We start from the raw sequence: 14,173 nt of genomic DNA, 5'->3' as shown, positions 1-14,173 counted from the left end.
CCCAAGCAGGGAAGAAACACTCGCTGCCTGTCACTCATGTCTGTGACAATCTCACCCTTGCTCGGCTCACTCACTACCTGTCAGAAATGCAGGAACCTGAGACCTGGTGGAGGAAATCAGCAGGACTGAGCAGGGAAGAGCAAGGGGCTGCGAGGGGTTGCCTCCTTCTCCCACTGCATTTCAAGACGTCCCTAGTTCCCTCGCTGTCCTTCCAATAACCCAGAGGGTCTTGTGCAGGCAGGTAAATGCTGTGCTTGTTCTGAAAGTCTGCACAGACCTAACCCTGGGCCCGCCTCTTGGGAAACGGCTCAGAGTTGCTGCTTCTTTTCATATCTCAGAAGTCAGTATCTGACTCACTCTCTGTTAATAGTTAAACCACAGATATATGTGGAAAGAAACACATTCTCGGTGCCTTTTTACCTACTTTGGGGAGGTGGAGTAGAAACCGGCCAATCAGCACACAGTTGGACATAAGCCCTGGACTTTTTCTGGGATATCTTCCAGGTAGGTGAAATGTCCTGATCTTTGCTCCAGAGACCCCATGAGTAGCAGCAGACTCGGGGCAAGTCGGTAAGAGAGCAAGCTTCCTCTGGCTACTCTTCTAGGCTCCTGGCCAGGTGCCCATGCTCTTTCCCTCTAGGTCTCCACATTCCAGTCCCCTGGGGGGTTCACTCCTCTCCTATGCCTTTGGTCATGTCTCTGCAGGGATCCTGATGCTTTAAAGAGTCAAGGACAAGGGGCTCAGCCTGGGCATCTCACCTCACACAGCCTTCACACTCTTGCCTCAAGGTATTTTGCAATTTAATTCTCTCCACTTCAACTAGAAAGCTTTCCCAAACACTGTTCTAATGGCTGCAGCTCATCTTCTCTGGTCAGTCTCAATAAAAGCCCTGGATGGTTTCTTCTCCATGGCTTCTTCTTTCAATTCCTCCCACTCTGCTGCTCGAAGACACATGAGTCAGACTGTACCTCAGCCCTCTTTCCTCAGCCAACAGAGGCCATCTTTTCTCAATTTTCCCCTCAGCCTTGGCTCCCCATTCAGAGACAATCATACAAGCTCTTCTCTTCACCTCTCTTCCTGAAATGGTTACAGCTGGATGTTGAAGGCAATTGCCACAGTTGTAGATACAAACCCTACTGTACAACTGGCTCTAGGTTGCCCTGCTTGAGCAACAGTGTTGGACTAGATGACCACCAGAGATCCCTTTCAACCTCAAACACTGTGTGAAAATCAGGAACATGTAAGGCATGAATTATCTGACCAGTTTCAGCTTCTGGTTTTGGATGAGAAGGTGCCCCTTACCCTCTATTCACTTTAAAGGAAGTTGAGGCTATCAGGTTAATAGGACATCACTGTTTAGCCAGATCAGTCTGATCCTACATTTCACACTGCTTGAACTCCTGCTAGAGCAAAGATGTGTGAGCCACAACATATTACTCCGCTGGCTCAGAGGAGCTCAGCACTGAGTTCTTCCTCTCTTGAGCACTTCTGATAAATGCAGCTTTCTACTATAGGATCTACAGCGCATCAAGGCCATAAATCCACATTCAGGTTACTCAAGAGGAATATTCACATCTGTCCCAGAACCCTAGTCCGCTGAGCTTCTGCTCTTGTCAAGACCTGGCATCCCCAACATCTTCCGTAGTGAGAAGGGAAAGCCTGAGCAACCAGCAGAACCTCTTCTTTCTTCTCTCACCTCCACCCAGTCTCAAAGTTCAAGGCAATGCTTGAGCTGCTGTTTCTAAATTGGACTTATACCCTCAGATATCAACACACATGACTAAATGAGACATCACCCATTAAACAGTAACCAGCATAGCGTAAAGTGAGTGCACACGGTCGTGGGAGTGCATACTAGGGATTCTCCAGAAATAAAACCCCAGATGGGCATTTTTGCCATTTCTTAGAGGTGATGCTCATATCTCTGTATGTGTAGAAGTGCCATTAATGCTTGAATCTCTTAAGATCTGACAGGAGATCGCACTTATTGCCTGCATTTTCATCTTCTCATCTAAGCCTTTGCTGAAAGACGATGGATTGGGTCAGTCTTGTTCCTGTGGGGTTACTATTTATACTCATTCTCCTGCTGATTCTGAAAAGACAACATGTCTGGAAGAGCCATGCAAGAGCCAACTTCCCCCCAGGACCCAGGCCTTTACCCATCATTGGAAATCTGCACATGATGGATCTGAAGAGACCTTACCTGACGATGCTAGAGGTAACTTCTGTTGTTCCTTTTCTTAGAGCTCTCTAAGGCAGTGATTAACAAAAGAGATACAATTTTTTCTCTGGAAAGGTAGATGCACATGCAGCAGTATCTGGAGTAACTGCTCTTCCTATCACACTATCTTGTGTTGGTGCAGGAGAATTGACTCCAGCCACATTAAGAGAACTGACCCATTCCTGTAGACACAGGAAATGCCGGGGTTCTCCAGAAAAGGCTAACTTGAAGAGAGGAGCCCTACAGTTCCTACAGAAACTTGCACCTGTGGCTGCTGAATCATTTAGGAAGGAGACCAGACCTTTCTGGAGGCTGTGTGGTGGATTCAGCTATCAGAGAACTGGCAGACAATAGCTTTTTTGATCCTCTCCCTTCATCCTCACCATGAAGGAGGAACTTTCCTGGGTTCCCAAACCAAAGTGGGAAACAAACAAACACTGCTTATTCTTTCCTATCTGGTGGCAGTAAACTCCCGGCCTTCAGGGAAGATGGTGTGTGACAGTCAGACGGTGTGTGATTTTTGCGGTCGCTCCTCTCACTGCACTACTCCTCAAAGCCATGAACACAGAACACAGTTTTCCAGTTGTGGCCTGACAAGCACTAAGTAGAGGGGGATAATGACTTCTTTGTCTCTGCTGGTGATGCCCTTGTTGATGCAACCCAGCACGCTGTTGGTTTTCTTTTCCACAGCAGCACACTGTTCATTCATATTGAGCTTGTTGTCCACCAGAACCCCCAGGTCTCTTACCACAGAGTTAATCCCCAGCCGGGTAGATCCCAGCCTGTGCTACACTCCTGGATTATGTTCTCTATGATAGAAAGCTAGCAGATTGCTCAAGCATGATTTCTTCTTGGTGAATCCATGTTGACTACTCCTGATAATCTTCTTTTCCTCCACTTGCTTAATGATGATCTCCAGAATGCCTTACAGCTCCATCTTTCCTGGGATGGAGGTGACGCTGACCAGGCTGTAGTTCCCTGGGTCCTTCTTCTGGCCCTTTTTGAAGATTGGAGTGACATTGGCTTTCCTCCAGTCCTCGGGCACCTCTCCTGTCCTCTAGGATCTTTCTTACATGATGGAGAGAGGCTTAGCAATGACATCTGCCAGCTCTGTCCGCAATTGTGGGTGCATTCCATTGGGGCCCACGGATCTGTGGGTGTCCAGTTTGCTTAAATGATCTCTCACACAATCCTCCCAACCAAGGGAAGGTCTTCCTTTCCGCAGGCTTCCTCTCTTACCTCCAGGGACTGGGATTCCTGAGGGCCAGCCTTAACAGTGAAGACTGAGGCCAAGAAGGCATTCAGTAACTCTGCCTTCTCTGTATCCTCCGTCACTAGGACACCCACCTCATTCAGCAGCGGGCCCACATTTTCCTTAGTCTTCTGTTTGCTGCTGATGTACTTGAAGAAGCCCTTCTTGTTGTCTCTGATATCCCTTGTCAGATTTAATTCCAGGTGAGCATTAGCCTTCCTTGTTGCTTCCCTGCATGTTCTGACAACATTCCTGTATTCCTCCCAAGTGGCCTGTTCCTCTTTCCACATTCTGTAGACCTTTCTCATCCATCTGAGTTCCACTAGAAGCTCCTTGCTCATCCATGTATGTCTCCTGACTCCTTTGCCACATCTCTTACTCAGAGGGATGCACCGATCCTGAGTACAGAAGTGATGCTTAAATAGTGACCAGCTCTATTGGACCCCCCTACCTTCTAGAGCCCTCATTCACAGGATTCCCCCAGGTAGCTCACTGCCAGTTATCTCTCCTCAAGTACAAGGTTGTGATCCTACTTATTGCCTTGCCTCCTCCTCACGGGATCCTGAACTCCACCATCTCACTGTCACTGCAGCCGAGGCTGCCCCCAAGCTTCACATCTTCAAAGAGTTCCTCTTTGTTCGTCGGTACAAAGTCCAGCAGAATGCCTCTCCTCGTTGGCTCCTCCACCACCTGCATCAAAAAATTATCACCAATGCTCTGCAGGAACCTCCGGGACTGTGTGGTCTTCCCACCACATGTCAGGGTGGTAGAAGTCCCCCAAGAGAACCAGGGCCTGTGAACATGAGGCTACTTTCAATTGTCTGTAGAAGGTCTCATCAACTTCCTCTTCCTGGGCAGCTGGCCTGTAGTAAACACCCACAACAGTGTCACCTGTTTGAGCCTATCCCTTAATTCTCACCCATAAGCTCTCGAATCCTTCTTCATCTGCCCCCAAGCAGATCTTAATACATTCACTCACATAAAGAGTCAACAGGTATTTTGTCTGCTTTTCCATCTCTGGTACACTTCTCTGTTTGTTTCAAGCAGACTCGGAAGCTCACAGTTAAGCCAAGGGGGTCTCTTGCTCTGCCTACTTCCCTTACCTTTAAAGAGGATGAAATGTTTTTGTACTTCCAGGAGAGTGTTATTGAAAAACTCCCAGCACTCGCTAGCTCCTTTGTCCTGCATGGAAGCGTCCCATGTAACCCCTCCCAACTGAGAGCTGAGCTCTTCTGAAATCTTAAACCTTTGTCTTAGTACTAACCTTCAGCGTGCTCAGCAGGATCTCAAACTCCATAATATCGTTGCAGCCAAGGTTATCACTAACTAAGGTACGACAAAATAAATTTTCTTGGTTTGTGAGCAGCAAGTCCAGCAGCGCCTCATTCCTCGTTGGAACATCTAAAATTTGTATGAGGAAGTAGTCCTCTACGCATTCCAGGAACTTGACTGATGACCTATGAGCTGCTGTCTGGGTAGTTGAAGTCACTCATAAGAACCAGGTTGTGTTGACTGAAAGCTTGCTTAAGTGACCCATATATTGCTTCACTGGCCTTATCGTCTTGGTTTGGAGGTCGGTAGCAGATGTCTACTATTAGGTCCCGCTTGGAGACGACCCCTCTGGTCTTGACCCAGAGGCATTTGATAGGGCTTCCACAATCACCATAGTTGAATTCTATACATTCAAGGTTCTGCTTAACATAGAGTGACTCGTCCTCCTCTTCTTCCTACCTGTCTTTACAAAACAGCCTGTAGTCATCCATTGTGATCCTCCAGCCATGTGAGTTGTCCCACCATGTTGCAGTTACACTTCTGATGTCGTAACTTGCTGACTGGGCGCACAGCTCCATATCTTCCTGTTTTTTCCCCAGGCTGCATGCATTGGTATACATATACTCGAGGTGGTTCTCATCTTGGGATTCTCCCTTTTCATCCCATTAGTTATCGAAAACATATGGCCCAGTCTTCAGCATTCAGATGGGACTAAGGAAAATGGTGGTGCTATCAGGATATGACACAGTGAAGGAAGCTCTGGTGAACCAGGCGGATGCATTTGCAGGGAGGCCTAAAATACAAATCTTTGAAGAGACAGGAAAAGGAAAAGGTGAGTGTGCTTCTGTTCCCCATACGCTTGCCTTCTGCAAAGATGGATGAGACTTTCTCTATGGAGAGGACTGCAGAACCTCTCACTTTCCTTTGCTAAGCATGTGAGGCAATGGAAAGGAGGGAGAAATTGAACAATAGGTGGTGATACCCATTGTGGATAAGGAGAGATGATACTCTTAATTTACATAGAAACATGGAATTTAGAGGTCTGAATCTGCAGCTGAGTCTTCCCTTAGAGGTGACATGTTGAGAAGCTCACACTGGGGCATCTCCTGATCTCTTCTCACAAAGGCCACCCCTGCAGCCACCGAGCTACCAAAATCTTGCCACATAAATCCAGCACAAGCCGGCAGAGAAGTGTTTATTATATCAGCAGCACTATCTCCAAATACTCCATGTGAGACTGATATTATTGAATGCTTATTTTAAATTTTCCAGTTCAATTTACAGTTTAGAATAAATCCCTCTTTTTAAGAGAAAAAACAATAATCCAAGCCTTTAGTTCACTTCTCCACAGGGAGCTCACTCTTGCTCTGAGTTCTGCCGGTACAGATTTCACCCTCCACAAGTGTTAGATCCTGAACCTGATGTTTTAATTAACATAAATATTGATGGGGTGTATGGAAGTAGGGACATGAGAGATTGTCTTCTTCTGACAGGAAAGCAAGGGTGAGCACTTTTGTATCTTGTGACCAGCACTGAGTAGCCAATATTTTGTTAAATGTCAACTATCTGCAAATATTTTTTTACTCACTATGAACAATTTCTTGAACAAGACTCCAAAGAAGAGTAAGAGAGCATGATAGGTGTAAGGAGAATAAATAGCAGCACCAGCTTGACTGGTACTTTTCTGAAGCTGCCACTGAGAATTCTCTGCAGCTTTTCTAGTGTGTACAGGGGTGGGATTTCCCTGGACAAATGGCGATATTTTCCAAACAGATGCCCATATCTGAGGTTTCATTTATTCTCTACAGTCTACAAAAGAACACAGGTCCTCTTGACTGAGGATGCATCTCACCTAAGGGAGACATATAAGGTTAATGGGCACACCCATCATCTCAGGTGATATCCCAGAGGCACAAATCCAACTCCCTGATCTAAACAAAGGTGAACAAAAGGTCTCATGTCTCAGGACACATCAGACACCTCATAAACTCAGAGCAGTGGCTGCTTCCCTGAGAGCTTTCTCCTGACATGTTTTTCCTGTCTCATTTCATTCTACATGGAGACACAAGGAGAGCTTGACAGGTTTCCTGCCAGCACTCCGCTTTACCAAGATTCAGGGTAGATGAGGAATCTTTTCTCTCATGATGATATTTCTACTTCTGTGTTTTCATTTTCCCTTTCAGGAGTTATATTTTCTGATGGAGAAAACTGGAAAGTGATGCGAAGATTTACTCTTACAACCTTACGAGACTTTGGAATGGGCAAGAAGGCCATAGAGGATCGTGTTGTAGAAGAGTATGGATGCCTGGCAGACACCATTGAGTCACAGAAAGGTGGGGTGATTCTTACCTTCATAATGCCCTGATTTTCCTCAAGCCTCCTACAAAGGTGCCAAGGGTCAAGAAGGAAGAATCTCTGAACTCTTTCAGAGATCTACCTTTCTCCCGTATCAGTGCTCCGAGGATGTTTAAACAAGCTGTCTGTCTCTCTTCCTGGCAATTGCATGGCAAGGAAATGAAAAGCATTCATTGAGGAACTGGAAGTCAAAGATACAGTCAGACATCAAACAGCACATCTGAGAAAAGTAATTTGGTCCTCTGTGTGCAGCACCTTTGATTGATTTAACGGCATGGGGAGAGCAGAAGGCTGTTGCAAGGACTTGCATATCTATACTAAAACATTGAGTGTCCCTCAAGTCACATGCCTGGGAAACCCCTTCCAGTGGGATGCAGAACATCCGGTTACACATTTCACCATCATCATCCAAGATTATTTCTCACCAGGCTGAGTTACCAAGAGCAGGACTTCCATAGGTAGCTGTTTTGACAAAAACAGATTTTGACATCATTCTAGTTCAGGCTTCAAGTCCTCACCTTGAATGCCTGAAAGCAGCAGTTGTATCCATCTGCAAAAAGGATGCACAAGAGGCAGCTAGAAGCTGCGGAAGAGCCCCAGCAGGAAGAATTGAGTGACCAAAAGCTACTGAGTTAGATTTGACCTAAAGGGACACAGTCCAGCTCTCAAAGAATACTGGTGATAAGGAGCAGCCCAGGATGACACTAATGGGGGAAGTGGCAATGCTGAGAGTTTCCTTTATACTAGCAAACTTTAAAGTCATGTGTGCCTAAACAGAGCAGGCTGGGGAAGGGCCACAAAGACACAGGACTGCAATAGTCTTGGAGAAAATGGAGGGGAGAACAATAGACTTGTATTCAGTCCCCAGTCTGTCTAACCGCCATTAGGGATGTGCAGACCCTGAGATGGGGAAGCCTTTCCATGTGCCAGCTCTGTGGCTATCATATACCAGGCTTCACCAAGCCTCTGCATGCTACTTTAATTAATTAGAATAACTACTGATTTTGTTGTTTACGCTACCTTTTCCTACACTAGGGAAGCCCCTTGAGATGACTCTGATGATGAATGCTGCTGTTGCCAATGTTATCGTGTCTATATTGCTTGGAAAGCGGTATGACTATGAAGACCCCACATTCAAAAAGCTCCTGTCATTGGTGAACATAAATGTCAGGATTTTTGGAAGTACATCAGTTTCGGTATGTTTGAATATTGCTCTTCAAAGGCATGATTACACACCACAACAGCACACCTCTCCAACTCTGATCATTGCAAGACATCTATAAGTACATGTCAAATGCACCTTGAAATGGCAGAAAATGGACCTCTGGTGATATTTATGAATTTCTCTAAACAGCATAATCTGGGAAACTGTAAATTCCTCCTTTCCTGAAGAAGAATTGAACAACATGTAATACGATACAAGGCTTGTGTCCCCTAGCACTAGAAGTTGGTCATTATTCCCAATCTCCCCTTAAAAACAACAAGGTCGAAAACAGGGTGGGAATGCTTGTAACTGCCTCTTAAGCTTGAGACTCCCAAATCCAACCAGTGTGGACAGGGAGAGATTAATTGTCTAGAAATGGAGAGGTAGGAAATTTTGTCAACATATGCAGAAACGTGGGATTTCTAGGCCATCATCAACTAGTGTGATTAATACACAGTGGGGAACAACTTTTAGCCATTTTACTTAGTTGTCCAAGGAAGGAGGAGGGCAAAGGGACACATTGCATCACAAGGATAAGGCTACGCACCATGTTCTGTAAGGGCTTTTTTTAATATTGTGGATGCCCCCTCCCTGGAAGTGTTCAAGGCCAAGTTGGATGGGACTTCGAGCAGCCTGGTCTAGTGGAAGAGGTCCCTGCACATGGCAGGAGGTGTGAAACTAGACGATCTATAAGGTGCCTTCCAATCCAAACCACTCTATGATTCTGTGATTCTATGATTCTATGACAATATACACTGTTGAACTGTGGTACATCTACTTAGCAGCTGGTTTTAATTCCTTCCTACCTCTGCATCTTGCAGATATATAATATGTTTCCAGTCCTTGGATTCCTCCTGAAGGATCACAAAATTTTTATTCGGAATGTAGAAGAAGTCAATGCTTTTATCAAGGTTACTTTTATAGAACATCTCAAAGCCCTGGATAGAAACGACCAGAGGAGCTTCATTGATGCTTTCCTCGTGAAACAACAAGAGGTAATTGAAGCCCAGCAGCTTCTTCAAATCTCCTCACTTTCCTTTGAAAACTTGATAGATAAACAAATGTTCTTCAGCAGAGATCTAGCATGTGCAAAAGTCTTAGCAAAACCTGTGGCCAGGCTAAAAGACTGAGCAGTCATTTCAGCTAGGAGATAAATTAATCACAGACAAGCATCTTTTCTGTGTCCCCAGTAATTTATCAGGAAAGCACAAAACACTATTTCAGCAAGCGAAGCATGAGAACCTGTCTTTACCAGTAGTTTAAAATCCCTTTCCACACTCCAGCTTTTCTGACTTTTTTTTTTTAAACTCACATTCGCCTTCCTAGAGACATACACAGGGAAAGTCCTAGGCCCAGGACTCTTTGGTACATATTTCTTGCTTTTAGTTGCCAGCTCACACAAGATTTCATTTACCTGCTTCAAAAAACACCTCTGGTTTTACAGTTCTTGTAAAAATGTGGCAGTATTTGTACCCAGCCCTCACCTCTCTGTGGTATGGACTCACGGGGTTTTAGACCAAGCCTGCTATAGCAAAAATATGGGTAGGCTGCTGGATTACAGAGGAATATGAACCACCTTTCTAAGCTCTCTTTTGATGTTAGTGGCAGGTAAAGGCAGTATCATCATACACCAAGTCCCCAGTACCTCTTGAGTTCGGGTCAAAACCCATCTCTGACAGCAAATTTATACTTCTTCCCAACAAATCTCATCCTGCAAGATTCTCTGCTCCATGATCCATGGGCAGAAGTTATTGAATCACATGGTTGGCACCTGTGATTGCTCACTCTTTTCCAAAACGTTCTTGTCATCATAGTTATTATCCAGCTGAAGAACCCTGTTGACTGGAGTGTGTGTTCTTGTGGGCAGCATGGACAGTCCAAGCACTCTAGCTCAAGACTCATTTTAGAACAGGTTTCTCGAGGCATCCCCTCAAAACCTTCTTGTCCTTTACTCTTAACTCCTCCCTGAAGGCTGCTTATGAAAGTTTTTCCCTGTCCTCCAGCGAAAAAGGGCCTTCTTGAATCTTTAATCAGTTGATATTATTATTGTTTCATATATCCAGGAGAATGGAAAGGCCAATGGATATTTTCATAATGAAAACTTAACTGAGGTTGTGAGAAATCTGTTTGTAGCTGGCATGGAGACCACGTCCACCACTTTGCGCTGGGGCCTTCTGCTCATGATGAAATATCCTGAAATTCAGAGTAAGTGGGAACTTGGTAATCAGTGGCTTCCTTCTCATCAGGTCACCTCAAAAGTGACTTCACACTGAACAGGGCTGGCAAAAAGAGAACTATCCACAACCCACTATTCCTAGCAGTAGAAAGAGATATTCAAGTGATATATCTATATATGATCCTTATTCCTTTCACAGAAAAAGTCCAAGAAGAGATAGAGCGAGTGATAGGGTCAAACCTCCCACGAACTGAGCATCGAACTCAAATGCCATATACGGATGCTGTCGTCCATGAAATTCAAAGGTTTGCTAATATCGTGCCATCGAACTTGCCTCATGAGACTACTGCAGATGTCACCCTCAAAGGCTATTTCATTCCCAAGGTGAGATACCTTCAGCAGTCCTTTCCTTCCCTTTGTCCCCAGAGCGACACCTCTCCCTTTCAAGTCCTGCTTGCATCCAAGGATGCTCAGTCCCAGCGGGCTTCTCACAGCTACTTTGGCAGGATTTTTCCTATTAAAGTGGGGTTTTTGAGCTTCAACACTCACTATTGCTCTGACAGTCACAGCAACACCATCCTCTGTGCAATAACAGCTCTGCCTTGGCTTGCAGGGAACCTACATTATCCCATTATTGACCTCTGTTCTGCGAGACAGATCCCAGTGGGAGAAACCAGACATCTTCTACCCCGAGCATTTCCTCGACTCAGAGGGGAAGTTTGTAAAGAAAGATGCTTTCATGCCTTTTTCAGCAGGTACTTTCCGTTCTGGTTTTGGGGCTCTCAGGGGAACTTTGTATCTAAGACTCCTTTCCCATTGAACCTGGCCTCTCAGACTCAGAGGTCTCCTCTCCTCTCCTCTCCTCTCCTCTCCTCTCCTCTCCTCTCCTCTCCTCTCCTCTCCTCTCCTCTCCTCTCCTCTCCTCTCCTCTCCTCTCCTCTCCTCTCCTCTCCTCTCCTCTCCTCTCCTCTCCTCTCCCTCTTTTCTCCACCTGCATCTACTAGGCTCAGAAGGACAGCTTTACCAAAGGGGCTGAACTTTGAACTCCCTCCACCAGAGCTCAAAGCCCCTGAGAACAGCTCAATAAGCAACTCCCACTGACTGTCTTATGGTCTATTCTGCATTTAATTCCAGGGCGGAGGATCTGTGCTGGTGAGACTCTTGCCAAAATGGAGCTCTTCCTCTTCTTCACCAGTCTGCTTCAGAGGTTCACCTTCCACCCTCCCCCTGGAGTTTCCATCTCTGACCTGGATCTCTCTCCCTCTGCTGGGATCACCGCCTCCCCAGTGACTTATGAGGTCTGCGCAGTGCCACGTTCCTAGGGCTTTTCTTGGCCTTCTCTTTTTCCTGAAGCACCCAGATGAAATATCTTTATCTCTAGTCCCACATGGGAAGTTTGGTACTTCTGAATCCAGTAAGAGATTTTTAGCCCAAGCTCACCTTGGCTCATACCCACCGTTACAGCAAGCAGTAGCCCTGACTTGAAGCCACTCCCTGAAAGGGAATGTGATGGTCATTGTGAGGATGAATTCCACAAGGGAAAGAGCAAAGACAATTTCTTTCACTCCTTCCCTACACCTCTGCACGTTCCTCTCGATGAAAGAGGCTGGAACCGGTCTCTGGGCCAGATCTCAAAGGGTACTGCACTGATCTACACACACAGACACACATGCACACAAAAACCCAAGTGCTTTCACCTTCCACCCCTCCAGCACAGCTGCATCCATACTGTCTAGTGAAAATGGTCCATTACACAATTTATCCCCACACCAGTGCCCTGAATGCACACGTACACGCACACAGAAATATAACTGAACAGCTCAACAGGAGACAAGGAAATATAAGATGTCCACTTGATGAAGAACTGCAGTGCAGATGCATAGAGGGCTCTCAGGTGATGCCAGGTGGTGATATGCTGTATGGAAGTTAAAATTAATTAGTCTACTACAGTACAGTGTACATATTAATGATAATGATAAAAATACAGAAAAATAAAAAAGCCTCCTCCTTTTCAAATCAAACTATTGCCAGTGTTGTGTTCAAAGCTGGAAAGATCTTATTTCACACCTGAAATGGCTTCTGGGGATGCATCCTTGCCTGAAACAGACAACCAGTGCTGTGTTCCCAGTGGGAACTGGGCAAACCAGTCCTTCTGTGGCACCACTTAGGCCTCTCTAACTTCTTTCTCATACAGTCCTGCTGTAGCTTTTTAGTCACAAGTTGTCTTAGCCACAAGGATTCGTCTTAGACTTCAGTGAGACCTTTGACACTGTGCCATAAGATCCTCATAGACAAGGTGTTGATGTATGGGCCGGATGTGCAGACAGTGAGGTGGGTTGAAAACTTGCTGAAGGCCAGGCCCAGAGGTTAGAGATCAGTGGTGTGAAGTCCAATTGAAGGCCAGTAACTAGCAAGGTACCCCAGGGGTCCACACTGAGTCCAGTCCTCTTTAATGTCTTCATTAACGCTCTGGATGATGGGGTAGAGTGTACCCTTGGCAAGTTTGATGATGACGTCAAACTGGGGTGAGTGGCTGATACACCAGAAGGTTGTGCCACCATCTAGAAGGACCGCAACAGGCTGGAGAAATGGGCTGACAGGAACCTCATGAAGTTCAACAAGGAGAAATGAGAAGTCCTGCACCTAGGGCATAACAACCCCAGGCACCAGTATGTGCTGGGGGCTGCCCAGCTGCAAAGCAGTTTGGCAGAAAAGGACCTAAGGGTCCTGGTGGACACCAAAATGACCATGAGGAAACAATGTGCCTTTGCCTCAAAGAAGGTTATTCGTGTCCTGGACTGCATTAGGCAGAGCGTTGCCACCAGGTCAAGGGAGGCAATCCTTCCCCTTGACCCACCACTGGTGAAGTTACATCTGAAGTGCTGTGTCCAGTTCTGGGATCCCCAGTACAAAAGAGATATGGACTTACTGCAGGGTCCTGCACCTGGGCAGGAATAACCCCATGCACCAGTACAGGCTTGGGGTGGACCAGCTGGAGAGCAGCTCTGTGGAGAGGGACCTGGGTGTCCTGGTGGATAAGTTGACCACAGGCCAGCAGTGTGCCCGCGTTGCCAAAAAGGCCAATGGCATCCTGGGGTGCATGAAGAAGAATGTGGCCAGCAGGTCGAGGGAGGTTCTCCTCCCCTTTACTCTGCTCTAGTGAGGCCCCATCTGGAGTACTGTGTGCAGTTCTGGGCTCCCCAGTTCTATCAGGATGAGGAGCTACTGGAGAGAGTCCAGTGGAGGGCTACAAGGATGATGAGGAGCATCCCTCCTATGAGGAGAGGCTAAGGGAGTTGGGCTTGTTCAGTATGAAGAAGAGAAGACTGAGAGGGGACCTTAAAAATGCCTATAAATATCTTAAGGGTGGGTGTCGGGATGGTGAGGCCAAACTCTTTCCAGTGGCACCCAGTGACAGGACAGGAGGCAACAGACACAAACTGAAGCATAAGAAGTTTCATCAGAACACATGGAAGAACTTCTTCACTCTGAGGGTGACAGAGCCCTGGAACAGGTTGCCCAGAGTGGTTGTGGATTCTCCTTCTCCGAAGATATTCAAAACCTGCCTGAATGAGGTCCTGTGCAATCCTGCTTCAGCAGGGGGGCTGGACTAGATGAACCCCAGAGGTCCCTTTCAACCCCTACAATTCTGTGATTCTGTGAGAGAGTTCAGCAAAGGGCCAGAAAGATGC

At 46.3% G+C, this 14,173-nt stretch overlaps 1 protein-coding gene across 1 annotated transcript; it reads left to right on the top strand.

Annotated features, from left to right (window-relative positions):
- The first annotated feature begins 1,783 nt into the window (after nucleotides 1-1,783).
- Nucleotides 1,784-12,502, top strand: LOC104332762 (cytochrome P450 2K4). Its single transcript, XM_009938199.2, has 9 exons — nucleotides 1,784-2,219; nucleotides 5,416-5,578; nucleotides 6,930-7,079; nucleotides 8,137-8,297; nucleotides 9,127-9,300; nucleotides 10,369-10,510; nucleotides 10,681-10,865; nucleotides 11,095-11,236; nucleotides 11,616-12,502. The coding sequence occupies exons 1-9, from the start codon at nucleotides 2,034-2,036 to the stop codon at nucleotides 11,801-11,803; spliced, it is 1,491 nt and encodes a 496-aa protein (XP_009936501.2). The 5' UTR covers nucleotides 1,784-2,033; the 3' UTR covers nucleotides 11,804-12,502.
- The last annotated feature ends 1,671 nt before the right edge of the window (nucleotides 12,503-14,173 follow it).

Source organism: Opisthocomus hoazin, chromosome 2 (assembly GCF_030867145.1).
Source record: "Opisthocomus hoazin isolate bOpiHoa1 chromosome 2, bOpiHoa1.hap1, whole genome shotgun sequence".
NCBI classification, from domain to species: domain Eukaryota; kingdom Metazoa; phylum Chordata; class Aves; order Opisthocomiformes; family Opisthocomidae; genus Opisthocomus; species Opisthocomus hoazin.
This window is presented reverse-complemented; position numbering and strand designations above follow the sequence as displayed.

Bases quoted from the DNA above. Each gene is read 5' to 3' on its own strand.
- LOC104332762 (XM_009938199.2), top strand. From the start codon at position 2,034: ATGGATTGGGTCAGTCTTGTTCCTGTGGGGTTACTATTTATACTCATT. The intron at 2,220-5,415 runs GTAACTTCTGTT...TCATCCCATTAG, and splicing joins CTTACCTGACGATGCTAGAG to TTATCGAAAACATATGGCCC. The intron at 11,237-11,615 runs GTACTTTCCGTT...ATTTAATTCCAG, and splicing joins TTTCATGCCTTTTTCAGCAG to GGCGGAGGATCTGTGCTGGT.